Genomic DNA, 27872 nt, shown 5'->3' on the forward strand with positions numbered 1-27872 from the left:
CCCACGAATTATTGTGTTATTATTAACACATTGACTTCCTCGAGGTAGTGGTATGGTCTACGTATACTTCACCTTTTCAGACCTCACTTGTGGGATTTCAGTGGCATGTTGTTGTTGTTGTTGTTAACACATTGGACAACTTGTCGTTATGGTTAGATGTTTATTTACCTTCCAAAGCAGTTTCTTTGAAGGCAAAGAGGACGAGTAGTGAATACAACTATACGAGTCATATTTAATCCTCTCAATTTATTATTTTAGCTCATATAATGCCATGGACCCTACTCTTAAGACCGGGGAATAGCTTTCCCATAGCACCAATATGACGAGGGGTCCAATACATTGCGGCTAAACAAAATGAAATAAAATTCTTAAAAAATGAAGACCTTTTATTTTTTTGGTAATGTTAAAATTTTGACTAAATAAAATTCTTATTTCTCTCATTGCAAGTTTACAATAGGTAATAATATATAAGTTATGATCAATTTCATAGTTGTTAAAAAATATGTACATTGATTTGTGTCCTAAATGATCAACCCTGTACATTCATTTTCCTTGCACAGAGTCTTCCAAATGATCAATTTCATAGTTGTTAAAAAATATGTACATTGATTTGTGTCCCTCCAAACATGTTTGATAGTGGCCTTCTTGGGAGGAGGGTTGTCATTCTTTGCTCTTCCATAGATTCACGAGAAATGGAAAATAAATAATGACAAGGATTAACTTTCGTTAAATTGATTTATTCATTGTAAAATATGTTTTTGAGCGAACACAAGCAGCACAAGCTCTCGTAGCTCAGTTGGTTAGAGCACCCGTTTAGTAAGCGGGAGGTCTTGAGTTCGACTCTCAACGAGAGCATTCCTTCTTTTTGCAGAATCAAATTTGGTAATTTCACTTCAACAATCATGAGCAACATTCTTATAAGTTTTGGTAATTTCACAGCCATTGGCATTGGACTCTCGTTGAATCAACAAAGGGAATGAAGACCAAGAGAGTAAAAGATGACGAGATTTTAGTACATCTTTTAGTAGCTACTTGAGTTCCATAGGTATAAACAGTCTCAAGCTCGGACTGAAAAATGTCAGCTTAAGTTGAAAGACAATGTAAACATAGTCTGGCTAATGATGAATCAATCATCTGAATACTGTAATTGGTATTATATAAAGTACATAAATGCCAATCTCATTTAGTCACATGAAAAGACAAGTTACAATACAAGAGTGGCAAAGATCAATGCCAAGGCTCATAAACAACATTTGATTATGTTATAACCAGCCATTTCAATGGAAGAATTAGCTAATTCTATAACTTGCTTACAGTAATAACTTCCCTATAAAGAATGTTACACCGGACTATCTGAACAATCTAAGTATGCTTACTATGTTTAGCCAGGGGTTTTCTTCTTCTTCTTGCTGCCTACTTCTGATGGCCAAAAGGAATGTCCTTCAATAAGAGAAGGAATTGTCAACTTTAGGTCGAATGTCAGTCGCTGAAATATTGCTGATAACATGTGCACATCCGCCATGGCTCTATGAGCAGAACCAACAAAAGGGATCCCATAGTGTTGACCAAGGGCATGCAATGACACTTTTGGAGGAGCCTTTTTGCCTGATTGGAAAGCGAAAGTAATAAAAAAAATCAAGATAAGGACATGCAAAAATTGGAAAATTTTTAAACAAAGACAATTTAGACAAGTAGAAAGACCTCCGGATTTCATGACTTCACGTGCCAAAGGGAGAGTATCAATGAACAACCAATTTGGGGGAATATCAAAGGAGTATCTACTGAATTCCTTAATTAGAAAAGGAACATCAAAACCGCGAGCATTATGTGCAATCAACACCACATATCCATCAGGTTTCTGTCGGCTTCCTACATACCTCAACAAGATCGGAATGAGGTCCCCCATCCTGATAGATGCAAAGCAGAGTATGAGAGCAAGATAACTCTGATCTCAAGAATAAGATTTTGCATATAAAGATGCATTTTTCTTATATCAGAAAATATCACAATCTTCTCTGCTTAACCAATAAGATGCCAAAGATGGATATTTCATACTGCATTATAAGAAGAAGAAACTAATCCCAAACACAAGGATAAAAGAACACGCCGTTTCCTCCACGACTTGGACACTGTTTTCCTAACAGGCCCTACAGAAAATTAATCCTACTGTATTAGCTATTCGTCACTGAAGTTGAACAGCCAGGTATTGTTTAATTTTGACGATATGATTTTACCACGGCAAGGAAGAAAAGATATCACACTACAGAAACAATACGTACAACGTGTTATACAGGTATTTTGGCAGAACGTGGTCTGAGTTATCAACTCTCTTTAATATCACTAGCATAAAGGAAATCATACAGTTGCCTATTTAAAATAGATAGGGTAAATTGATGCTCTCTAGTGTGCTACACTACTTTCTTCAGCCAAAGGCCTTTTTATTCTCACAGCACTAAGTTCAGTAAATTTATAAGGTTGTCTATGATAATTATTATAACATATACATCCATGGTTAAGAGCGGCGCAAATATGAAAGCACATGACCTCATCTAGAGAATAATTCGTGAGGTATGCTAATCTGTCTTGATAGTTCTCTTCTCAACTAATGGTCTTGTCTTTAGCATTCAAATTAAATAAATTTAAGGGTAAAACACATGCATTATGGCATATTAGCCCATCCGTCAAGTCAATTGTAAACGGCATTAGCATAGGGAGTTGGGTACCCTAATAATTACATGTCATGAACAGATTTAGACAAGAAAGCATCTAGTTGTCATTTAGTTATACCTATAAACATCATATTAAGATATCAGACACGTGGCTAAGTAGGACTCGGTACAATACCTAACATGAGATTGGCAAATAAATTCTTTCAATGCGAACTCTCTGATTATTTAGACAAACTAAGTTGCAAATCTCATATAGGATTATGTGAAGAAAGTCAAGATACAGTGAGAGAGAGGAAGCATGTGAAACAACCAAGCAATATTTACCATAATTACCTGGGGACCTCAGGTCTTTTGACCATACCGGTGGTAATTCCGTGGATATGTGAATTTGGAACACTACAGCCAGGATTGACTAATGTCTGGAATGTGCTGTTAACACCCCCATTAAGATCCCGCAATGCAATCTCGATAATTCTTTCATTTTCTCTGCTAAACCCAGTGGTTTCAATATCAAAAATGATAAAAGTCATGAGTTTGGCCAAGTCTTTGTTTTCAACAATTGTTTGTCGAATATCAACATATTGTGTACTTCCTATTTCAGTTATTTCTGAACTATATTCTACTTCCGATTTTGTTGCTTCATCTAATATTTCGTGTCTGATAGTTGTTTTTCTGATAAAGGCAGCCTTGTTTTTCCCTTCACTTTTTGTAGTTAGAGTCCTATTCTCAGTACTATTATACCTACCTTCCAGCCCATGTTTACCCGCAGCAAGAACCTTGGAGCTAATGCTTCCCCTACCAATCCTACTTATATGGTGGAAACTTTGCCACCATGAATTAGTCAATATTTGAATTCTACATCGAGGAAACTGTGACAGCGAGAAGCACATTGCAGCTTTTCTCATTTAAATCCAATAATCACTCTAAAGGAAAGCTCAAATTGATGAAGTAAGAAGATACATTAACCTGCAGATCAAAAGCAACAAAATATTTAGAAAGAGGAGTTTCTATGAAATGTATTCTTTATGTATTAGCTATTGTTATAGATTTCAAAAGTAGAGCCATTTACATGTAGAGACTGTAAATCTCATAAATTTCCCAATTATAAGGCAGCGGGAAGCCATTAAACGGAAAAGTCCTCTAAATCAAGAAATTCATGTTGACGATAACATTAAGCCTTAGGAACCCCAAAGCGAGCATGAGATTATACCACAGTCTAAAGCTCTAGGCTTTAGCATCAATTTAGCTTCTTAATGCTAACATACAGACTACAGTATCATGTTAACCACGGCAAATGCCCTGATTCATTCCACTAGCTCTACAACTGTGCAAACCTTGAAAAGGATTGTATTCTCTTTGCATAAAATTGAGCACAAGGTTACAAGCACTCTAATAAATGAGATGAATTTAAGTTGAATTGGTTTCCATTTTAAAGAAAAAAAATTTGAAAAAGGAACTTTTGATGCAAACAATGATAGAGGGTTTCCGATTATAACCAAATTTCATTCTCCAAGTCTAGTAAACTAGTATTATCACACAATGGTAGAAATCCTTTATTTTCTTCAGACTATTTTTATTCACTTATGGATAATATCTTCTACAGACTATTTAAAAGCAAAAATTGAGTTAGACCCTAATGTTATACCTCAACAAAGCAAAGTTGGCCTGGTAAAGACATGATGAACAACAAAATTACCATTTTGGATTGTGCTTAATGCACTATAGCCAACACAAAATATAACACATCGCGAGTTAAACTATCCATAAAATCGAGCAATGCAGTAGTTAATCCAGAAGGAAAGAAAAGGAAAGTATTCACTAACTCTCAAAAATCATTACATAAATTGGGTCAATCCAAAGGCATTCAAATTAGACATACTTTATCAAAAACCATTACTGCTAAAATGAAAATGCTTAAACAGCCCTTAGCTTTTGAATTTGACGTCAACCCAAAGCATTCAAATTTCAGAATAGACACATTTTGGCATGAACAATTACAGCAAAACTGAAAATGTTACAAAGATTCAAACTCTATATAATTTCTAAGCAAATTCAAACTCTATATACACTTACCCTCCCCAGACCCCACTTGGTGGGAATATACTGGGTATGTTGTTGTTGTTTTAGACTATTTTTATTCACCTATGGATGATATCTTCTTCAGACTATTAAAAAGCAAAAATTGAGTTAGACCATAATGTTATACCTCAACAAAGCAAGTTGGCCTGGTAAGACATTATGAACAACAAAATTACCATTTTGCAATGTGCTTAATGCATTATAGCCAACACAAAATATAACACATTGCAAATTTAACTATCCGAAAAATCGAGCAATGCAGTAGTTAATCCAGAAGATTACTAACTCTGAAAGATCATTACCTAAATTGGGTCAATCCAAAAGCATTCAAATTTGACATCCTTATATCAAAAAACCATTACTGCTAAAATGAAAATGCTTAAACAGTCCTTAGCTTTACTGCATTTGATGTCAACCCAAAGCATTCAAATTTCAGAATAGACACAATTTGGCATGAACAATTACAGCAAAACTGAAAATGTTTAAAAAGATTCAAACTTTATAGAATTTCTAAGCAAATTCATCAATCAGAACATTCAAATTTTGGCATGAGCAATTACAGCAAAACTGAAAATGTTAAAAAGATTCAAACTTTATAGAATTTCTAAGCAAATTTATCAATCAGAACATTCAACGAGCAATATCACATCCCAAACAGAAGACCCCATGTGAATCAAAGAAGGAAAAAACTAGCCCTTTCACACAAAAATGACAATTCAAGAAAAGACCCATTCCCCAAAATCTTGAGACAAAACTGAAAAAAGAAGAAAAAGAGAAAGAAAACAACATAGTAATAGTAAAAAAAAGAAAAGAAGAAGATAGGAAAAAGACATGCCTGTTGGTAATTGCAAGAAAAAGAACAAGCATTTAGTTACTAGCTTCTTTTTATTGAGTGATAGATATAAAGAGTGTATTGGAAACTCAATAACGTGGCGTTGGAGTGAAGTAAAAATTGGGAAGCATAAAGTGCGGATCATGAAGCTCCGATCCATGGCTTTTGCACCACTCCCATTTTATGTGTGTTTATGATATTCTTCTTCTTTTAAAAGGATAGGGTCATTCTAAGTTGAAATTGTGTTTTTAACCTATATTTTGTGATACTCTTTTCATTTTTAAGGATTAGGTCACCCTCTACTCATTCTAATTGACTACACTATTCTCAAATACTTATTTAAAATGAAGTAAATATAACTCCTTTTTTTATTTATTTTTAATTTAAAAATATTTCCTTATTTATTGTTTGACTCAAAAATACCACTCAGCCATCACATAAAAAATGAATTGTCACATGACTAATTCACACGTCAGCATCTTATTTACGAAAAAAGATCAAAACTATCACTGAGCTATTCGAAATGAAACAAAAATATCCTCTATTTATTTTTTGACTCAAAATATCTTCCATTTATTTTTTGGTTCAAAAATACCCCTCAATTTGTTTTTAGATTCGCAGATACATATCCTCCATTTGTTTTGGGGTTTAAAAATACCTCTCAGTTTATTTTGAGACTCACAGATATTTCTTACTTTAATAGAGTGCTATGAAGCACACCACACGAGAAAAAAATATCACATTTTTAATTCACATCAATATCCAATCTAATATCCAGCTAAACCACTTAACCATTCAACTTAATAGCTCATTTAATACCCGTACTCGACCCATCTTTAAAACAAAGATAGATCCACGCTTCATTTCACTTGAATTCTCTCAAAAGATATCAATGCAGAGTAAAAAATTTAGAAGGAAAGAAAGTCCTTAGTGCTTGAGTTGAAACTGACTCATTTCAAACTCGATCCATGGGTTGAAACTATTAAAAATTGAAATATCTTCCCAATTTTCAACATAAAATAAATCTATAAAAAGAAAACTTGGGATCAAACAGACGAAGTTAGTTGAATATGCTTTTCTTAGTTTGGTTGATTTTTAAGTCTATTTTATTAGTTGAATCAAAATTACTCCACCTTAGCAAACTCAATATACTAAAAATATTGAAGATTGTATTTACATCGATCAAGATAAGAGACAACTTTAGCTAAAAACTTAATTCAAATTCAGTTGGTGAAAGAGGATAAATCAATCATTTTCAATATGTTATTTTTTCTATTTTTAAAAGCCAATTTAAATTAAATTAGTTTAACATTTTAATAATTAAGTTATAATTATTTAAAAAATATATAAAAAATATTAGTATAAATTATAATTTTTTTTATATCAATATAATAAAGAATATTGGTTAAAATTGATAAGTATGATTTTCAGAGTTAAAAAAGAAATTTGACAAAGAAGGGAGTAGCACTTAGCGGCGTTTGGACTCTCTTCGGTTGAATTTTCCAGACAAAAAATTGCCTACCAATTTGTGCGCACCTCCATTAATCTACTTGCCTTTTCCCTCTCTCCCTGGCCTCGTTTGCTGTCGGCGTCCATTGGTGTTCCTTTCAAGTATGAGGGAAATAGTAACTATTCAAGTGGGAAATTATGCCAACTTTATTGGCTCTCATTTCTGGAACTTCCAGGTAGACCTACCAATTTTACTCTAATTCAATAATCTGCTCACTTCTGTTTTTCCTGTTATTTATGCTGTGTTAAATATGTAGCTCTATCGAATACCCATTTGCTTGTTTTAAACATATGCTCAGTTCAACATAGTCCCTTTCTTGCGTTTTTTTTAAAATTTTTTTTGATTAACTCAATTTGTTTGTCTTTCTTTGTTTTTAAAAAATATATTTTTGCTTTTTTGACAACTTTTTAGTTCTTACCTTCCACACGGCATGTTTAAGACAACAAGAATTGTCTTGATAGTGGAATATCATTGAGAAATAGGAATCCGGGTTATCAAAGGATTTCCTGCGATTATTTCTAGTATGGAATGAGTCAATCATCCACTTTGGTATCTTATTGAACAAAAATGGTGATATTGTTCCTCCATTTATCAAGAATTTCGATTTTTGGGAAGTATCATGATTGTCCAATAAGAAGGGTTTCAATCTTTGGAAACGAACAACTTGAAGACCTATTGATTCTAACAACTGATTGCGCATAACATTTTAGTATATTCTAGGTATCTTTAGTTTAAGGCGCATGATTAAAAAGTTAAAATCAGACAAACAAATTGAAACGGAGGGAGTAGTTCACAATCTGATGGACCCGAAAAAGAAGGAACAAGATAAAACAAAATTACAGGCAACTGTATCAAGCTTCCTTTTTTCCTCTGTGATCATCTTAAATGCTATTATATTACCATCGGATGAGTTAAATTACAAAATCAATCAAGTCACAAACCTAGTTTCAGTAGTTTGTGAAGCACCACGTATAATCACTTAAGAAAGGGTAAGGATTTTGATTATATCTGCATCCACTGATTTAGGTTAATGTGGATTTTCTCTTATTTTCAGGATGCTGATATTTTTTTTATTTTTTTCATGCTACTTTGTCCCCCTTCACTCTCTCTTTCTTGGATAATTTCTCACTGGGAATTGTTGAATGTGTTCTTAGTACTTGATCGTAATTCAGGATAATAGAATGCAAGTTGGTCAAATACTACTGATTTTACTGACTAATATTTCTTACACGATATTGAACTTTGAAGGATGAACTACTTGGATTGGCTGAAATCCCTGAAAGTGATCAAGTGTTCAAAAATCATAGTCTTGATATGGATGTGTTGTATCGTACTGGGGAAACTCAGCAAGTGAGTTATCTGAACATAAACTCTATAGTGAATTTTGTCTTTGCTATATAGCTGTAACATATTTGGAGTTTCTCTCTCGCTTTTTTGGCATGTAGGGCCTCCTTACATACACACCTCGAATGGTCTCAGTAAACTTTCAAGGTATATTATCCAATTGTTACGTTGAGTTGCCACAACGATCTGTTTTTTCTTAAGCACCATGATTTGGGGTTTATTTTATACTGTTGTCTTGGAATTATAGTAATCTATTTGGTACTGCCTATTGTTCCAGTTGGCAATCAGAATATATTGGGCCTTAAGCTAGTTTTAGTATACAGATTTTTAGGAAGTTGCACCGCCATATATTCTACACTGGAATATTTAGCAGTTAGCTTGTATGCATATTATATAGCAGTAACTTATAGGTTTGGTGAACTCGATCTGTTTTCTTATTTCTTGTTTTTACACTTTTGCGCAGACTTACCGCTTAGGTAGCTTAACTATTTTGTTCTTAATTGTTGAATGAACAACTTATTATTGAAGAGTTTGTCAAGCCAGAAACTACATAGCCTGTATATTCCTGTTATACCATGCATACAGTATTCAAATTATAACTGCACAGGCTTAAACTTCAAGCTTATTTACTCACTTAAGTCATTCCAACTACTCATCTGTTGACCTAGGAACTCGTTCTCCATGAATAGATATGCACATTATGTCATCTCATGACTTGAACAACTACAAGGCTCAACCACATGCTTACCTAAATTATGGATCATTCTGCTGTCGCCTATTTGTGAAACCGATAAGCAGAGGAAGAAACAATGTATTTTCATATTATGCTTGAGAATAAGTATATCCTCACTTAGTTATTGATCTGATGGATGGTTATTGCACATCTGTAACATGATAGGGTCCCTTGGATCTGTGAGTTCACGTGGATCGTTGTACTATCAAATCCCAGCCAAACACTTGGATGTTATGGCATGGTGAGACTCTAAATCTCGTTGTTGTTCAATCCGTTACTCTTTGGTTAAAAAAAAAATTGAGTAAGGGTGACATGTTCTGCTCCTCAGCCAACCCTCCCTGTCTAAAACATAAAAAAGAAAGGAGAAGTAAATAGTTCAACAGAAAAATAAATGCAACACAAAAAGGGGTCTAGACTTGCAGCTGTTTTATTACACCACTTTCCTTAATAAGTTGATAAAGGCCGTCTTGCTTGGAAAACTAGTAAGATTGTTTATTTAATTGTCTAAGATTGAGCTAGAGGTGAGAGTAATGTGGAAATTACTTGAAAGTTCCTTATATGTTTGAAGTGGTTGTGAATCAAAGAGTTGAGAGGAGCTAAACAGATTGATTTAGAATGTCTATATGCAGGCCTGTTTCATAGAGAATAGGTTGAAATTTATAAGTCCGGGAGGATAACTTGCAATCCAATGAATAACATGCTTTTATCTTTAAGTAGACAACTCATTCATGACATGACAAAGTGATAAATTGGCAGCCAAGTTGGTGAAATTAGGGGTGAAACTACTTGGGATGATTACTATATTAGAACGGCTCCTAGATTACAACGGAAGACCCTCATTGCCACAACATAAGAAGGATATTTTAATTAGATCCTAGATCAACAACAACAGTGATGATGCATCAATTTTTGGTCATCCATCATCTTAGATAACGACCAGAAGACCCTCATGGCTTCAATATAAGAAGGTGTTTCAATGACTTCCGAGATCAACAACAACAACGACGTATCTTCTCCTCCACTTCCTCCTCCTCATCCAGAAGATGCATAATCAGTGTAAAAGAGGCTCTTTACTAAAAAAAAAAAACTTATGAAAAACCAATAAGATACAACAGGACATTTTGATGTTGGAGGAATATTTCAAGGGGGAAGGAGGGAAGTTTGCTTTACTAATATCATATACATAAGTTTGGGTAGAAGTATATGAATGAATGTTTCCAGACAAATGTGCAGGAAGGGCAGAGTCACAACTCATGCATCTGAACCTTTGAAAAGGAATCTTTTCTTGCAAAGCTTAAACGAGGAAGAACAGGAGAGCGTGAACAAAGCTAATGATTTAGACAACTTGAACAACAATTCTCAGGCAGAAATTCAAGATAAGGACATCGTTGAATGTTTGGAAAGTGATGTTCAATACTGGACAGATTTTTCAAAAGTGCACTATCATCCACAGAGTTTGTATGAATTAAGTGGATTATGGACAGATATTCAGGATTTCGATAATTATGGACTCGGGAAGGAGGCATTTTGTGGGCATCAACATGGTGAAGAAATAGATGACAGACTTCGTTTCTTCATTGAAGAATGCGATCATATTCAGGTACTCTCGATAGAAATCTCTAGACTACGATTTTGTCTAGTTGGCTTATTGCTGTTCATAAATCCCTTCAGTTTTGTAGGCAGATCAGCCACCTGAAACTTGTTCCGTCTAGTGATCTGATTTCTTTCCAGTAAGATAATATTTCTATTTCTATACATGTTTGACAGCATTGCTTTGTCTTGTTAGTTTCTTCTTGATGCTGAATGAACTCTGTCTTCACTGAGTATATCAATACAGTTACGTTTGGTTGTGTTCTGCTTCACAGTACGTTTATTTTTTGATTTCGCAGAAATCGCTTGTTTACCCACTTTGTAAGGTATCAGCAGGTTCAAAACTCCAGGGAGTATTGTCCACCCCTGTACCCTCTTCCCAACTTAAATACTGAGTTTTTGTCCGTGGGTGGGTTGAAACCGAATGTACGACAAACCCATATTTTCACATGTTGCGTCCTTAATGTTGGACCAACGCCCTGGGGCAGCCTCACAATATTGCCATATTATCTTATCTGTTATCAGATTGATTTACTGACTTAATGATCTCATAAGTTCATCTGGTCTTCAACAGTTTCGTTATAGCAGTTTGAATATCAATTTCAGCCTGATACTGGCAATGCCCCTTGCTTTCTGAGATCTTGAATCTTGTGCTCTTTTTGGACTCAACTGGTTTTATCTTCCGTTACTGCCTAACATGTATCTCTGTATAAATGCCTAAACAAAAATGATTTCACCTGAACTTGTGTTCTTTCCGTGTCAGCAAGAGTTGTTAATCGTTTATTATATCACTTTTACAGGGGATCCAATGCGTTGTAGATGACTCTGGAGGCTTTTCTGGTGTATCTGCAATGTTCCTGGAGAGCATTGCAGATGAGTACCCAAACGTCCCAGTTTTACTATATAATGCACGTAATCCTAGCTTGCACATGGATTCCAAAGGCCGCAAGCAAGTTATCTCCCGTAATCTTCACGATGCGGTCTCATTTTCAAGGCTGTCAGAGCTATGTAAATTGATTATCCCTGTTGGTTTGCCCTCCCTGAGTGGAAGTAAGAACTGCTATTCTCATAATGTGATTTTTTCAGTAGAACTATGCAATTTTTCTAAATGTGGTTCTCTCAAGCATAGTAGATTCTTTATTCTTTATTGAACTAAATTGAGTTATAAGTTTGTACACATTAGTCAATCCAAAGGAGATTATTTACCAGTAATGACTCCTGTCCAGAACATACTTAATGGGTTTACGTATACTGTATGAGTAATGACCTGTGTGTTCATAGATGTCCACCCCAAATTTTGAGAATATATCTAATTACAAGCTGAAGTAAGGGCATTTTGCAAATGTCATGGATCCTGCCTCACACTTTTTCACTTGCTGTATGCAAACGAGTGTTCCTCACTCAAAAGGCAAGAAGTTGTATTAATATTGTCTACGCCGTTCAGCAGTTTTCAGCATCAAACAGAATCAACAAATTTGAATTCCAGTTAACTTTGTGAATCCTATGTACGTTAAAGGAACTGGGGGATTCAATAATTGTTGAGTGAAATCATGGGTGTTAAAACTTGTATATTTAACAGCACAATGTAAGGTAATCGTGTTGTTTTCTCTTGCCAGTTCATTCACTGGATCTTAAAACTGATGGGTGTTGTATGGTTGGTAAACTCTTTCTTCGCCTGTATGAACTTTTGTCTTGTTTGGCTACTTGTCTCTCTTGTATTTGGTGCAGAAAGTTAACTTCTGTAACTGAAATCTTATTTTATGACTTACTATTATGCTTCTCATATTTTAATCTCTTATCTGAATATGAGTTCCCGTGGCTGATACTTGCATGTATGTAACTATGTAGGTAGAGCTTCCCAGTATCTCTGCATCAAAGACGAAAAGCCTTACCACTCCAGTGCAGTGTATGCGTCTGCAATGCATTCATTTAGTCTCCCTTTTAGGATGAAACAATTAGGGCCATCTGCAGAATCAATCTGTACGTCTGGTGCTCTTGATATGTATGGGATGGTAAAAATGCTAGCAGGCCAAATGAGGCAGAACATGGTAGCTATATTGGATGTTGCCATGCCGACACCTTCTTTAAGTGGTATGCTTTCATTTTCTCGCATTTCATTTTTTTAAAGTCACTGTGCAATTACTTCCACTCCTGATTTTGTTCCTCTTTTACTGCAGTAGACCGGGCTCAGCAGTCCTTTCTCGGGAACTTGCAGCCCTTGATTCCGGACATAGCAGAAGATGTTGAAGATTTCCATGCAGTGGAAGCTATGAACATTCACGGAGCAGTTACATCTGGTACTTGATGTGATCTTTAGCATATTTCTTATATTTGTAACATCTTCTTTTCAATCTTCTGATCCTATCTTGGTACATAGTTTTATGATTTGCGTACTGGCTTCCTCATCTCGTTTTGGACTCCCATCTGCATAATATATGTCATATGACCTCATCTCTAAGCTGCTTTTACCTTTGAGAAGCTCAAGCTATAATTCAATATGCAAAAATTTCAAGAAGTTAACCAGGTTTGAACAGCTAAGATACATTCCTCGAAAAATCACTGATTAAAGTGCGACTTCCAAATCCCTGCTATGAAAATTAAGCTTTTCATTTGTAAGTCTAGAGACAATGGACACAACACATCAAAGAAAATTTGGGAATGAGATGCTCCACTGTGTGAACGAAATCTCAAAGGTAAAACCAGCCTAAATAGTGGATTATGTTTGGTATCGAAACACCTCAACATGTTATGCTCTAAATGAATGCCCACCTTTTAAAGCATATTTGATTCCTCAGTGTGTTTTGGTGGTCCCTTTCTGTTGTCACCTTCTTGTTTTTAGCTTGTCCGGAGATACTTGATCTGTTTAACTGTAGTTCTTCATGTAATTTTCAGGAAATCGAAGGGCCTCAATTAGTGAAGTTAAGGATGCAGTTGAGGCTGCTTATGATAATTCAGTCACACAAAGGCCCAAATTCTCACACCTATCCGCTTCTACTTGTCCTCTTCCTATACCCTTGCCTTTCCCTTTGATCTTTGGCAATATGGTTGGCCAACACGGCGAGCTGTTGGAAACCCCGATTTCAGGTTCTCCATCCAGGGGATCCCTTGAAGTCCATTCCATTCCTATGGCGACAAGATTACGTTCAAGCACTGCTGTTTTGCCCTTTTTGGAAAGTAAACTTGGAAATCTTCGTAGGTTTGGTATTGAGCGAGGAGCCCTTGGGGCCCCATTGCTCCAAAGTTGGGGTTTTGGGAAAGATGAAGTGGAAGATATGGGAGAGGTACTGTCTAAGATGGTAACGACACTGAAACCCCATCTTGAATATTCCTCTGATTCGGATTGAGTTTTCAAGGAGCATATTTTGTTTTTGAGTGCTGATTGGATAGTACTTCTGGTTATAAGCAATTCACTCTTTTTGAATCACTCATCTTGATCCTTCTTTTTTCTATTTTTTTTTTCTTTTTTGGGTGTTAACTTGCTTTAGCGGATGCATTAGAGGTGAAAAGGATCCTCTTACTTTGTTAGTACTATTTTCTCTCTCTGTTAATTAATGTTATTATTTTGGTAATTCCATCGAGCTGCCATGTCTTCTTGTTGCGCTGAAAGAGTTGAAACGGAAGATAAAGCAAACATGTCATAGAGTTTGTATATTAGCTATTATTCTGAAATTGTTGCACAGAGTCGTGTTTCAAATATCTAAAAGCAATTTGCTAGGGGAAATGGAAGGATCATGGTATGCTAAAATCACATCTTGAACGCGAACTACCTCTTTGGGTAAGGATTGTGAGTTTAACACAATACAGTGTTTTAACTACAGCTTGTAGATTGGACTGAACTTGTTAGGCAATTCTGTAAGCTCGTGATGCAAATTGGATTTAACAACCTTGTGTGATCGGTAATCCGCTCAAATCTTGCCCCCAGTCTTTTTGAATTTACTTTTTCTTGTATATGCAATCGACGTGTAAGCCATCTCTAAGATGGTGATCTCTAGGAAGTCTATCGTTCAAGTCAACTAGAGCTCCAAATTCCTACTATTATTGGGTCATGACCACAGAGGAGTCTAAAAGAAATGGCGCTTCTTGTATTAGGTACAGAAACTATTTGTGAGGAAAATGCTAAGTAACAGAAACACCGAGGCTTGTCTACAGTCGTAGAAAGGCATTGGATACATGTGTCAAGATTGGCAACGCCATTGTCATTTGTTGAATTCTTTTTTCCTAACTGATTTTCTGCAGATCATTTTAAGAGTGCTATAGAAGCAGGGGATATCATATCAAAGTGGACTTGATGGGATTGAAGGCCATATTGCTGGCAATTGATCTCTTGCCTCGTCATCCATTCCAATAGCAATGAGTAGAATTTCAATTCTCTTATTCCTTAATTAGGTAATCCTGCCAATTCCATCATATTGTATCTTAGAGGAATTCACCGTTGCGATCTGCAGTTATTAGAAGAAAAAACTTCTTCTGGATTTTATGCTTCAAAATTATCTGAGGAATAAGGTCAAGAGTTCACTATTTCCTTGGGTTAGCCCTGCAACCAGTCCTGGAAACAGATATTCCTATATACTACTATAATTCATTCAAACTTTTAAGTAAAAAAAAAAAAAAATTACATTGAAAACCAGATAATGAAATGGTACAGAAGATCAAGTAAGCTGAAATAAAAAGTACATAAAAGTTATTATCTACGTCCAAGTCATAAATAAATAGGAGAGTCAACAAATGTTATTAGAAGCAATAACAACCAACACAAACTTGACATTCTACAGAAGGCACGGCCATTGATGCCACTCATAAGAAAATAACTTGAAGTGTTTTGTTCTCCACCCATATTCTCCAAAATCATGGACAAGTTCTGCAATATCTGTTTGCATGTCATAAGAAATAATCTTACCTTTTACATCCAAATAAAAGATGTGTGGAATAGCAGGATGAATGTCCATGTTCTGAACCTCAATATGTAGAGAGCCAGTAAGTCCAAAAGGAATTGTAGTCGCGTCATCCGTTTCATACTTCCTAACCCACACTGCATCTCTACTACGAATATTGCTCTCGAGTTGCCACACAGTTATAGCTGTCTTAACGTACCCACACAGTTATAGCTGTCTTAACGTACAATACAAATAGAAACTCCCACCTGAAAACCCGAGAAAATAATTGCCCATAGCCACCATCTCTTCAGGAAATTCCAAAGCCCAGAAACTCTTATAGACACTATCATAAACAGTGATTTGTGGTCCTTGATCAAGCCAACAGAATACTTCGTCGACAACACCAGCTGATGGTGATTTCATATAGTCAAAAAAATACAATCTAAGAGGTACATCAAGAATTAGATTACTAACAATCCACTCATTTGTCTCAGAAGAGGAACTCTCAATTGTCAGATAGTAAAATCCAATACCGAACTATAGTAAATGAGATACCATCTTTTTCCGGGCCATCTACCTTACAAACAAATCCACAGATGAATCATTCATACTGATTTGAGTTTTAGGAAGAGATTTACTAGGCAGGATTATAAACATAACCTATTGCAAAGGAGAAAATCATTAGACGATGCAACAATATACGCGGTCCTGCCAAGAAAACCGACTGACTGATCAAAACTACCATCAATATCTAGTGATGATTCCTCTGACGAGAAGAAAAACTGAATTTTTGAACGTTCACATGTATTCCGAGCTTGATAAAAGAAACCAATTAAATAGGGCTGAGGCCTCCATCTTCGACAACTATAACTTGAATCAGTAACGTACTTAAAGCCAACATTTGGATTCACATTTAAACCTTGCTAGAGATTTTGAAGGCAAACGATGCAATATGTTGATTATGATATCGTTAAAAACCTCGGCTACACTATCTTCGTCACACAAGTGCAAACATTTCATACTTTTGCAACTATACTGTTACATTGATATGTAATCTAGTCTATAAGTGGAAAAATTTGGAGAAAATTTAGACTAAAAGAAATAATAAGGAAACTCACGCAAAAAAACTGTGACAGATTAGATTTTCATGGAGAAGCAAAACCAAATACTCGGATTTTATAGTTATTTTTATTTATAAGAAAATAAAGTGGATCCCCATGATATCTTCATATTTATAACCTTACGCATAACCTCACTCTATTCCCATTTAATTAATTTTTTTTTTGTCTCTCCACAGTAAAAGTAAAATTCCTTTTTATAATCTATCATACATTTTTTTTTTTTTGTTTTTCAGTTATGTTTAGTTCTTTTCTATATTTGTTCAAGGATTTTGGGGACGTTCTTTTACAAAATTGGTCTTTTTTATTGAATTAGAAATATATTAATTGCATTTGTTTAGTGGATTTTTTAAGCATATACAAGTTTGAAGTCATTTCAATAAAATTAATGATCTAAAATCAAACTTAAATTAAAAGATTTAAATATATAAATATACATACAAAAATAATATTATAATTTTTTTATTGTTGCATATTAATTGTTTTTGGTGTAATATATTTAAAAGACACGTAGCTTTAACTTTACATACAATATAGTTTTTTAGTAAAAGAAAGATTGTTAATAAGATGTTAACCATTTGTTGCAATATATTAACTTAAATTTTGTTGTTCAAACATTAATTATTAATACGAAATTTGAGTTGTTTAATTGAAAGTTCTAAAATATTTCTCGTAAAACTTATGTATCTCTTTTTCTTTTTGTATTCTTTTAGAATAATTTTTTTAAATTTTACAATATTCATTATTATTTCAAGTGAATTTGAAGTCATAAAATTTACTATTAATGTTTTTTATTTTTGAGGCCTAAACCAAACACTCTTTATTCTTGAACCACCCTTAACAAAGATTAGGAAGATCCTAAAGGAAATGAGATATTTTATGTGATAACTTAACAATCTAATATACAAAAGAGAACGCATACGAAAAAGAAATTCAAAATTTGAATAAAATGTCTATATAGGAGTTATATTCAATTGGAATGTGGCTTAATATGAATATCTAGATGAGATATCCTAATAAATTTGAAGATTAGACTTTGTATTAAGCCTTAAAAATATAAAGAAAAATATCTTTACTACATAATTCATTTGACCAATGAACTCATAAAGGGCCCAATGCAATAAGTCGACATTTGATAATATATAAGTGAACGTATGAAAATGTTTCCAAACAGTGTAGAGTTAAGAGTCCAGGAAAATCAGAAAAGGGATTTCTACGTATCCTTTATGCCTTAAGAGCTAATAGCAGCTGAATGATGGGAGTGAAGGCTGGTAATTCATCTTTTTACTGCATATTTTATTGCTAGCAATAATTACAATTTAAGTTCTCTTCTCCTTAATTGGCAATCCAGGTAATTTAATCATGTTGCTTCACAGAAGAATTCAATTGCAAGATTTTGTCCGTATGTTTTATGCTTGTATATTACTCTGTCCGTCCACTTTTACTTGTCCACTATATTAAAAATTGTGATTCTATTTATTGTTCCTCAAGGGACGTGCTAAGTCGACAAGTAAAAATGGACTGAGGGGATACTATCTTGATGCAATTATGAAGGAGTCCACACTAACTCGGTGAGCTGTGCCGTATGGAGTCGAGTTTCAATTTTGTTTAATTCCACATGTACAAAAGCTAATTGAATTTAAGCTTCAGAGAAAGTTTTCATGTGCGCTCGCTAACATTCATCAACTTAAAAAAAAGTTTCTGAAGCACTTGAGAGAGTGAAACCAAATTAATAAATTCCAGAATGCTGATACAAACAAAGATATACTCACTAGTCACTAGCAAATGAAAAGAACAGCCATGACCTAAAGTTGACCATACAAGAAATGGCCTAATAAACTAGATCAATTTTGCAGACAGCCTAGTAGGCTTCCAACAAGAGAGAGCGTAAAGCACGCGCCCCTTCCATCCTTGTAGCATCCAGCGGCCATCTTCATCAACTGAGAAGTCCTTGTGGTACTCCGACCTCACTTTATTGCTGACTGTCTTCACAATCTCCTGGTCAAGTGGCAGCTGTTTGAATCCAGCTCTAACACATCTAAGTTGCCACTGTTTGTACGTTTCAGGTCTCTCGACTCTCTCTGTTCCTTCACAAGCGATCACATTCATAGCATCTCTTGCAAAAACCTCTTCCTCAAAAAGCTTTCTGTCCTCATCCTCGCGGGGTAGGCTAGCCTCAAACATATCGAACAGGGAAGAGTAGTGAAAAAGCGCCTCTCTAAACCGTGTGACAAAAAATGGAGTGTTGAAAGTCCCGTTCAACACTCCATGGATGAACATATCAGGACGGATCCTCCTGATCAAATCTAGGACAGCGTCCCTTGGACTGTTTTGCACTACTGTCTCATCGGGTATGTTCCCTAGCCTATACAAACTGTTAACTATCAGCACCTCATCCCTTTGAATCTCAAGCTCTTCAACCGTGATGCTTTCCCACTTCTTCGCTATGGCTTTAAATACGAAAGGGACCTTAAATCTTTTGCAGTACTTCTCCAGGCGACGCCCTGTCTCCTCAACCCTCTCTGCTGGCTTGAAACCAGGCTGGGGAAGATCGATTCCAGTAATGCGAAGCTCTGGTGGTCCCCCAGGCCTCATGGATAGACCTTGTATGAGGCAGGGCCATTGGAAACCATATAAGATTCCAAAATCAATTATGTGTATCTTTGGTTCTCCAGCAATGAGCTTTCGGATATACTTGTTTGCAAAAATGTTTGACAGCAACCTGAACGGGCATGCGGTGATAAATGCCTTGTAAGCTTTCAAAATCTGAGCAGCTGATATCCTGCTGGATGCAAACGCTGTATACAAGGCTGTTCCTGTGCCGGACAGGCGGGCTTCAAGGGCATTGGCGAGATAATGAGCCAGCCTCTCCGTCCCATCTCCATATGGTGAAGAGTGTTCTCTTATCCGCATCAGCAACTCAGTAGCTGTTCTGCTGTCGTAGCTCGCTATGGCCTGAGCACATTGAGTCAGCAGACCCCTCAAATCCACCACTTCCTTCTTGATATTGCTGCCATGCTTCCTACCACCTTTCGGCCTTCCAACTTTGGTTGTTTTTTTGGTTTCATTAGGTGAGCAGGAAGTAACACTAGTAGCGCTATGTTGTTCCACATATGGATTATTTAAACAAAGCAACACATTGTCATACATTTCCAACGGTTCAGATTCATCATGAGCAAATGTGGCCAACTGTTTGTTACTCCTCTGCTGGTCTGCAGCAGCATCTCCTCGATGGCGATTTTTCTTTTTCCTCGAGTCGGTCGGTGAATTGCTGCTGCTGCCACTTTGGAAGATATTAGCAGGTTCTTCTTCTTCACTTCCCTTATATAGCAGGTTAAATTGGTTGTTGCCAAAGGAAGTGAACAAAGAGTCATGATTGGAGACACCAGATAAACCCTCCACCGAAACGGGGGATTCAAAATCAAGATTCCATTGAGGAGACTCAATAGAATCAGGTGAAGTGTTGCTGAGGAGACTAGAGGAATAATCCTGTGGATTGATGATGACAGATTGAGGGGAATTGTAATTTTCGGATCCATGAAGGACATCAGATAAGTATTTTTCAGTAGCTTGGAGAGCCATGCAGTCATGGAACATACATGGCTTATTCTCCAAATCATCCTCTTCCATAAGCATCTGACTTAGGAATTTATACATTGCATCAGAGTAGTCCCCTTCCCCTTCCCCTTCCCCTTCCCCTTCCTCTTGAGGAGGAGGAGAAGAATTTCCCTCACCAACAACATGATTTGAAAGGGCATGAGGGTAATCTTCATCAAAACTAGCAAGATTATTGAATATCGTACTAGTGCCATTTTGTACAAAATCATTTCTTGGATCCATTGGAATTGAAGAGTGCCTAAAAATGAAAGCATCAGGAGAATGAAAAAGCTGTTCTTGGAATAGAGCTTCCATGGAAGTAGCTTTCAGCTACTGAATTATGAGACGTTTGATTGAAGAAATCAAGAATCAAAAACAATGAAACAAAAAATAGCAACTGAAATAGGTACCTGTATATTTTAAATCTTTTTAGTGATGCTGTTGGGAGTTGTAGTAGTAGTAGTTGAAGAAGAAGAAGAAAATTTGAGCTTGGAAGCTAAGAAACGGACTAGTCTAATTAATATATAGTAGTGTACAATAATAATAGGGAAAGAAAGAACGGAATATTCAATGAAAAAAATGGCAACTTCCTGGAAGCAGATGTTGTTGATGATGATGAAGAACCCAACCACTCGTGACCGGCTAAGCTAAGTAGCCTAGCAAGTTATCGGTTTAACTTTTGTCTCGATGATTAGTGTATTTTGTTTGTACTACTACTTGGTTTCGTTTCCTCATTGTTTTTTTGCATCTTTTATGTGGCAACATAGATTTTGTAAATAGATAAGCATCGAATTCACGTCAGTTTTAAAAATTAATAAAAAAATATCACGTCAACTAAAAAGGTTATAAAAATATACTAAAATTTAGTTTGGGATAATAGAACCCCATAAAATTAGAAGTATCGTAATAAATTTGATCATAATTTAGAAGAATTAGATGCTTATGAAAATTTTTTTAAACTTGAAAGTAATTTAATTTAAATTTTTTATTTTAGTTTTTAACATTAAGTACACATTATTTATAAAGAATTTACTAATTTAAAAACTTTTATAGTTAGAAAAATTATTTGGACCATAAATTTCAGAAATCCTAATGCTTCTATTTTATTTTATGTGAACATACTTTCTTTTAGAAATAATTTATTTCAAATTATATATTATGAAAAACTTATATAGTGGTATAAATATTATAATAATATAACAACAACATACCTGGTTAAAATTCAATGAAATGGGGAATATAAATAGGGAAAATTATAACGAATTTAAAATTAGAAATGCTGTAACGTATTAATAATCAATTAAATATTACTCCTAAGTCCTATAATACCAAAATCATTTTCTTTCTCAAATCAGCAACCCAATCAAATGTGTCCACGTAGTTAGAACATCCAATATGTAGGATATTCGTTTTTCTCAAATTTGGTATCTATTTAAATAAAGAGATTTTTTAAGAACACCCAAAACAATTCGAAATATCGCTATTCTTCATACACATATCGGCTAAGTTTATTTTTATATCATAGCACGTAAATTGCAAAGAAATATAAATCAGACTAGATAAATTTAGTGCAACAAACTCAATTAAACTAATCATTAATTTTTCTTATGAAATACTATCAATTATATCAATTATTTTTTAAAATAAGGATGGTTGGTAAATTTACAAAAGTTTTTTTAAAAAATAAGCCGAAATAGTTTTTCTGCTTCTCAAAAAAAAGCAAAAGCAGATTATGACAAATATATCCCAATCACATACACACACATATATATATACCTTATTAATTAATTAAATATCTTACAAGTTTGATTAACTTTTGATTTTAAAATTTTACATTTCATATTTAAGTTATAATTCTTTATGATTTATGTATTGTTATTTTATTTTCACTCATTTTCTTAAAATAAATTTGAAAATATCATTGATGATGATGACTAAAGAATATATAAATTATTTTAGAGTACTTACTTTTTAATTAAATAAAAAAATTTAATTAAAAATATTAACACAGATATTTAAAATAATTTTTCTCTATTAATTGATTGTATTAATAAAGACTATTGATAGATGTCTTTTTTGGTCATTTATCTCAAAAACAGTATTTTTTAAAAAAGATTATCCAAACATAATTTGATTATCAAAAATATTGAATTTATCAAAGACAAATTATTTTTTTAAAAAAGTATTTTTTTAAAAAAATTATTTGTCAAAATCTCAAACGGGTCCTCAATCGTGCCCGGATTATAAGGGAATAATATATTGCCTTCTTTTTGAAAGAGTGGTGGGGGTAATTGACAAGGGAACAAATTGACAATATCAGACCAGGGGTGAAGAATCAAAACTGTGATGACCTCCTCCACTCTTGTATCCACCTGGAATTATGACACTTTTCTACTTGACACTTTTGACTAGTTATCCTACCTTGACTATTCTCGAATTTGACTCTCCCCTTTTTGCCCTTTTTATAGTATAGCTTTATCTTAGGCAACAAGTTAATCACTTAATTTGTTGATTATGTCTCTAGACACATGAATCTTTTCTCTACATTTAATTCAATAAATTAGGATCTGACACCTAAACGAGGATATGGTATGCAATCAATATCAATCTTTATACGAATCCTCAAAAGAACATAATATTTTACTACTGAGTTTTTTCTAGTAAGGTTTTAACGGGATACATTGTCTACCAATTAAACATTCAAGGGGTGTTATAAATATATTTACATTATAGTGAATATCTATCAAGATCAACTTTGATATCTATTAGGATTTGAAGCATCTGTCTTTTACTCAGACTAAGAGTAAATTTTCCCCATGAATAGAGGGTTTTGTTCATTGTATTGACAATCTTATGATCTATTATCTTCCCCTATAAATAGAGGGTTTTGTTCATTGTATTGACAATCTTATAATCTATCATCCCTCAGGAGAAAAAAATAAGAATCACTCTCTCTATTCTCTCTACTCTTCTTCTTTATTCTTTCTTATTTTATAACACATTATCAGTCTTTATTCTTTCTTATTTTATAACACATTATCAGCACGAGACTCTGCCAAATAAGGCGAGATTATAAATCTAAAGGTCAAGGTTAGTAATTCCTTATGTTATTTGTATTTTTCTATTAATGATATAATTATTGTTGGATTTGAGGAAAAATAATTGGTTTAGAACCATTTATGTTTTAAATTCATTCCTCAAGAACAATATTATCAAAAGGGATGATAATATTTGGATTCAAATCCCATCGATTTATGCCTAAGACGTCTTTATATGGATAAGATATTGAGTTTGAATCTCAATACACCATATTGAGATATTATGATGGCTAAGGCAAAATAATGAGAAAAGGCATCGTTTCCACCCCAAACTGTACTCGAAAAGTTGAAGCCACACCTAAACTATACTAATGACCTATTACACACCTAAACTATAAAAAAGTAAAACTATTTACACCCTGTCAGGCTACCACCACTTGCATGTGGTGTAGTGTTTTACACGCGTTGCCACGTCAGCACCACGTCAGTAAAAAGTATCACTTTTTTATATTTAAGGTGTGTAATAGGTCACTTATATAGTTTAGGTGTGGATTCAACTTTTCGACTATAGTTTGGGGTGAAAACAATGTCTTTTCCCTTAATGTTTTTAGCCGTTTACTTTTGTTAGTTAATAGGCTGGACGCGCCTAAAATAAGTGTAACACACGCGCCTTAGAATGGGGGTCGTGGGGAGGTAATAATATCACTTTTATATAGTTAAGGTGTGTAATAGGTCACTTATATAATTTAGGTGTGGCTTAGACTTTTCTTGTATAGTATGGGGTGAAAATGATGCCTTTTTCCGGGTGTTTAATAAAAGGTCATGAAACATATCCCATTAATATGTTCTATTCCATAAAGTCATGAATATGGTAGCATAAATCTGAAAGTTGACAACTTGCTTCATTGTTGAAAGAAGACAAGTGATTGAATGCACGAATATAAGCGTGGAGAGACAATATGATAATAATCATCAAAAGTGATAATATTTTCACACGCTTATTATGATTATAAGATGTGCTAGAGAAAAATCCTCTACGTCATATGTATGCCTCAATTTGCTCCTGAAGTAGTAATATGATAGCTCATGAAGTAGCAATATGATAAAAGAGGTTATCAGATATATAAGTTATCATAATTTGATAGGCTTAAGACACGATTATATTCCATTCTTGGGGAATGAAAATTTTGATTATTATAAGCACAGATCCATTCCCTGGGGTGAATGTGATAATATTTAGTGAAGCTTATTAATATAAACGTGTACTTGATTGTGATGGTATGACAACTCACCTCCGAAAGAGACAGAATAGCTGAGATGAGTTATTTTGAAATCTACTTCTGAAGTAGTAAATCTGAAATTTATTCATATAATAATAAATCTGAAATTTACTAAAGTAAAAACACATATCATGGTAAACTTGAAGTTTACTAGATTAAAAGTTCATAAGTTAACATGAACGATTGCGATATCCCGAAGATGTGCATACTGAGTATTGAACATATATTGAAGAATTAGAAAATTCTTCATGAACTTTAATGTTGTTTGTTCTCATGATAAGTTGGTTGGACCAACTAATTTTGAGATTGGATCCCTCAAAATCTGAAAAGAATAAAATGTGAATAAGGGCTCGTTCACCTATCATGTGATATGTTGAAAAGATGCATCAATAAGATGATCACATGTACATTCATGGTCAACCTACATTTGACATTCATAAAGTTACTTGTTCAATGTAAATTGAGCATAATTTTCAGATTGTGTAATCGAGATAATTCATCTTGATGATGATGGTTTAGCATTGAATGCCTTTCATAAATAACTGAATCATTACTAATGAGAACAAAGTTTCATGTATTGGTATGAAACATGATATGTTGCATACAATAGCACTTGTATGCATTAAACCAATAAATTATGATTATTTCTTCTCTCTTAATTGGTTCAAGATCGGGAACCAACTATTCCATCTAATAGTTTTGATGTGTGGTATTCGATTAATTAATGTACCATGATGCACAAAGATGGGTCCATCAAAGAAGATGGGGGATGTATGTTAGCTTTCCTAACATAAGGGGGTAAGGAGGAGATTATAAGCAGCTATGAAATATGTTAGAAATTATCATCGGATCTTCATTCAAAAGATAATTTAAGTCAAATGCGAAAAGCATCTCATATTAAGCTGCAAGTGCTCCTATTTTGTGTCCTTAAAGGATAAAGTCTATACATGTGTGAAGCTTGATAGACCAATCGGTTCCAAATGAAATAATTCTTGAAAAGGATAAGGAGCAAATAATCATGATAAGAAGGCAATGTGTTCTTGAAGAGCCTACGACATAACACTTCATGAAACCTTATGAGAGGTTTAGGTACCTGAAAATAATGAAGTGATGAGATTTTAAAATGTGATGTCGCATTGTGAACTGATACAAAATAAGAAATCGTCGATGATATCTTTGATACAATATTAGCGCAATATTGTAAAAGATTATGAGGATCTGAATTCTACATTAATTTAAGCATGCTGATGTAGAAACATTTATTAAGTGACCTGAAAGGATGCATTTTGGTAAGTGTAAAACTTATTTGATTTGCAGTCCAGACACTTTAAAATGTCATTCATGAAATGTTGAATATTGTCACTTGACAAAACTTATGTGAAAACTTTTAAGGATTCAAACTGGTTGAAGCATATAAAAGTTTCTGGAAAACTTATTTATATACCTTATACTGTATAAGTTTATTGTTTGAACATCATTAAAACTCTTGGAGAGTTTTCAAAACAATAGATTATTTGCTGAAATTCAAAATATATCGAATTGGATTGGTTATAAAGTACCATATCTTAGTGCAATTGATGCACTCATGTACCTTGCAAATACTACAAGGCCTATAGCCTTTTCAGTCAATTTGTTAGCAAGGTGTATTTCAGCTCCTACTATGAGACATCAAAATGGGATAAAACACATGAGCTTGTTTTATTCTAATGATTGCAGTCCCGATCTTATTGGTCATACTGATGTTGAGTACTTATCTAACCTGCATAAAGCTCGGTCTCAAATAAGATCTGTGTTCAATGTGGTGGTACTGTCATATCTTGGAGATATACAAAGCAGTCTATCGTAGCCACTTCATCGAATCATGCTGAGATAATAGCTATTCATGAAGCAAGCCGAGAATGTGTATGATTAAGGTCCATGATATATCTCATTCGAGAAAAATGTGGTGTAAAATATGACAATCTACTCACAATTTTATACAGAGACAATTCAACATACATAGCACATCTTAAGGGAGGATTCATAAATGGAGATAGAACGAAACACATTTGGCCAAAGCTTTTCTACATACATGAGCTATAAAAGAATGATGATATTAACGTGCAACAAATTCGTTCAACTGACAATGTGACTGATTTATTCACCAAATCTTCTCCAATTACAACTTTCAAAAAGATGCTGCACAAGATCGAGATGCAAAGGTCAAAGGATGCTCTCATTAGGAAGAGTTAATATGTGTTGTACTCTTTTTCTCTTACAAGGTTTTGTTCATTGTATTGATAATCTTATGATCTCTCATCCCTCAAGAAAAGAAATAAAAATCAGTCTCCCTATTCTCTCTGCTCTTCTTCTTTATTCTTTCTTATTTTATAATATATATGTAATTATATATATTTTTTATAATCATGATGTTCAAGTCCCTCTCCTAAATCTATCCCACCAACAATAAATACTGTATTATATATCTCTATTTCAAAAAGAAAACCTTAATATAAATCGAAAAGTATTTTCCTCCAAAAAAAACCACCCAAAAAGCAAAAAGAAGAAAATAGAGGGAGCAGTAGTAACCTGGAGAGGGAGCAGCCGGTGAAAGGCCAAAGCGTAAGCCCCAAGTTCCTGGCGGCATTGACTCGTCTTTGAATGATGGTGGGTGGGGTCCCATTTTGTCCATGTTCGATATATCATAGAGAGATCTCCTAATATTACTATATATATTGCCACTCTTATTATCGTCATTTTCTTACGAATTAGCGTCAGGCCTTCCGGAAGCATTTTGGTTTTACCCCCTAAAGAAGCAGAAGAATTACTGAAATACTATGGTGGATTATAGTTAAAATATTACTCCCTTCTTAAATTTTGAGTACTCGATCAAAAGATAACACATGAAACAAAGAGAGTATATTTATTAAGTAGTAATTCAAAGTCTCGAATTTAATACATACGGATTAAAGAAACAATTTACCTTTAAGTGGGAAAAAAAACTTAAGACATGAATATGGATGATGAGAAAGAAAAGAAAAACTAAACGAGTACAGATATGATAGGAACCAGCTCAAGTGTATGTAGAGTTTAACAAGATATCAGTGGAATTGATGGGGGTCAAGGCACCATTGAAATTTTGTCCTACAATTTTCAGCAATAAGCCCTCGAAGTATGTTTTCTCCTCTCTTTTTTTCCATCCCTCAATTTTTTATGATAATCGAATATC

The 27872-nt window shown here is 34.2% G+C and overlaps 3 protein-coding genes, 1 non-coding gene and 1 pseudogene across 6 annotated transcripts; 2 read left to right on the forward strand and 3 right to left on the reverse strand.

Annotated features, from left to right (window-relative positions):
- Positions 1-781: 781 nt before the first annotated feature.
- On the forward strand, positions 782-855 carry TRNAT-AGU. The gene has a single exon. It is a non-coding gene; the product is annotated as a tRNA-Thr (tRNA).
- A 267-nt stretch (positions 856-1122) lies between these two features.
- LOC107839664 (exonuclease DPD1, chloroplastic/mitochondrial) lies at positions 1123-5854 on the reverse strand. Its single transcript, XM_016683241.2, has 4 exons — positions 5584-5854; positions 3003-3635; positions 1702-1907; positions 1123-1605 (listed from the first exon to the last, which is right to left on the reverse strand). The coding sequence occupies exons 2-4, from the start codon at positions 3572-3574 to the stop codon at positions 1382-1384; spliced, it is 1002 nt and encodes a 333-aa protein (XP_016538727.1). The 5' UTR covers positions 3575-3635; positions 5584-5854; the 3' UTR covers positions 1123-1381.
- Positions 5855-6987: 1133 nt separating this feature from the next.
- Positions 6988-14335, forward strand: LOC107839665 (protein misato homolog 1). Of its 3 annotated transcripts, none has more exons than XM_016683243.2 (9): positions 6988-7265; positions 8339-8440; positions 8536-8581; positions 9333-9408; positions 10401-10767; positions 11558-11807; positions 12606-12848; positions 12935-13054; positions 13650-14335. In XM_016683243.2, exons 1-9 carry the CDS (start codon positions 7194-7196, stop codon positions 14099-14101), a joined length of 1728 nt encoding a protein of 575 aa, XP_016538729.1. In that variant the 5' UTR covers positions 6988-7193; the 3' UTR covers positions 14102-14335. The 3 variants fall into 3 exon arrangements, with proteins under 3 accessions (XP_016538729.1, XP_016538730.1, XP_016538731.1); XM_016683244.2 differs by having other exon boundaries at positions 6999-7265; positions 12938-13054; XM_016683245.2 differs by lacking the exons at positions 6988-7265; positions 8339-8440 and having other exon boundaries at positions 10389-10767.
- Positions 14336-14758: 423 nt separating this feature from the next.
- On the reverse strand, positions 14759-17168 carry LOC124886447 (annotated as a pseudogene).
- A 1291-nt stretch (positions 17169-18459) lies between these two features.
- Positions 18460-21087, reverse strand: LOC107839666 (scarecrow-like protein 14). Its single transcript, XM_016683246.2, has one exon. It carries the CDS (start codon positions 20659-20661, stop codon positions 18589-18591), a length of 2073 nt encoding a protein of 690 aa, XP_016538732.1. The 5' UTR covers positions 20662-21087; the 3' UTR covers positions 18460-18588.
- Between the last annotated feature and the right edge of the window lie 6785 nt (positions 21088-27872).

This window comes from Capsicum annuum, chromosome 8 (genome assembly GCF_002878395.1).
Source record: "Capsicum annuum cultivar UCD-10X-F1 chromosome 8, UCD10Xv1.1, whole genome shotgun sequence".
NCBI classification, from domain to species: domain Eukaryota; kingdom Viridiplantae; phylum Streptophyta; class Magnoliopsida; order Solanales; family Solanaceae; genus Capsicum; species Capsicum annuum.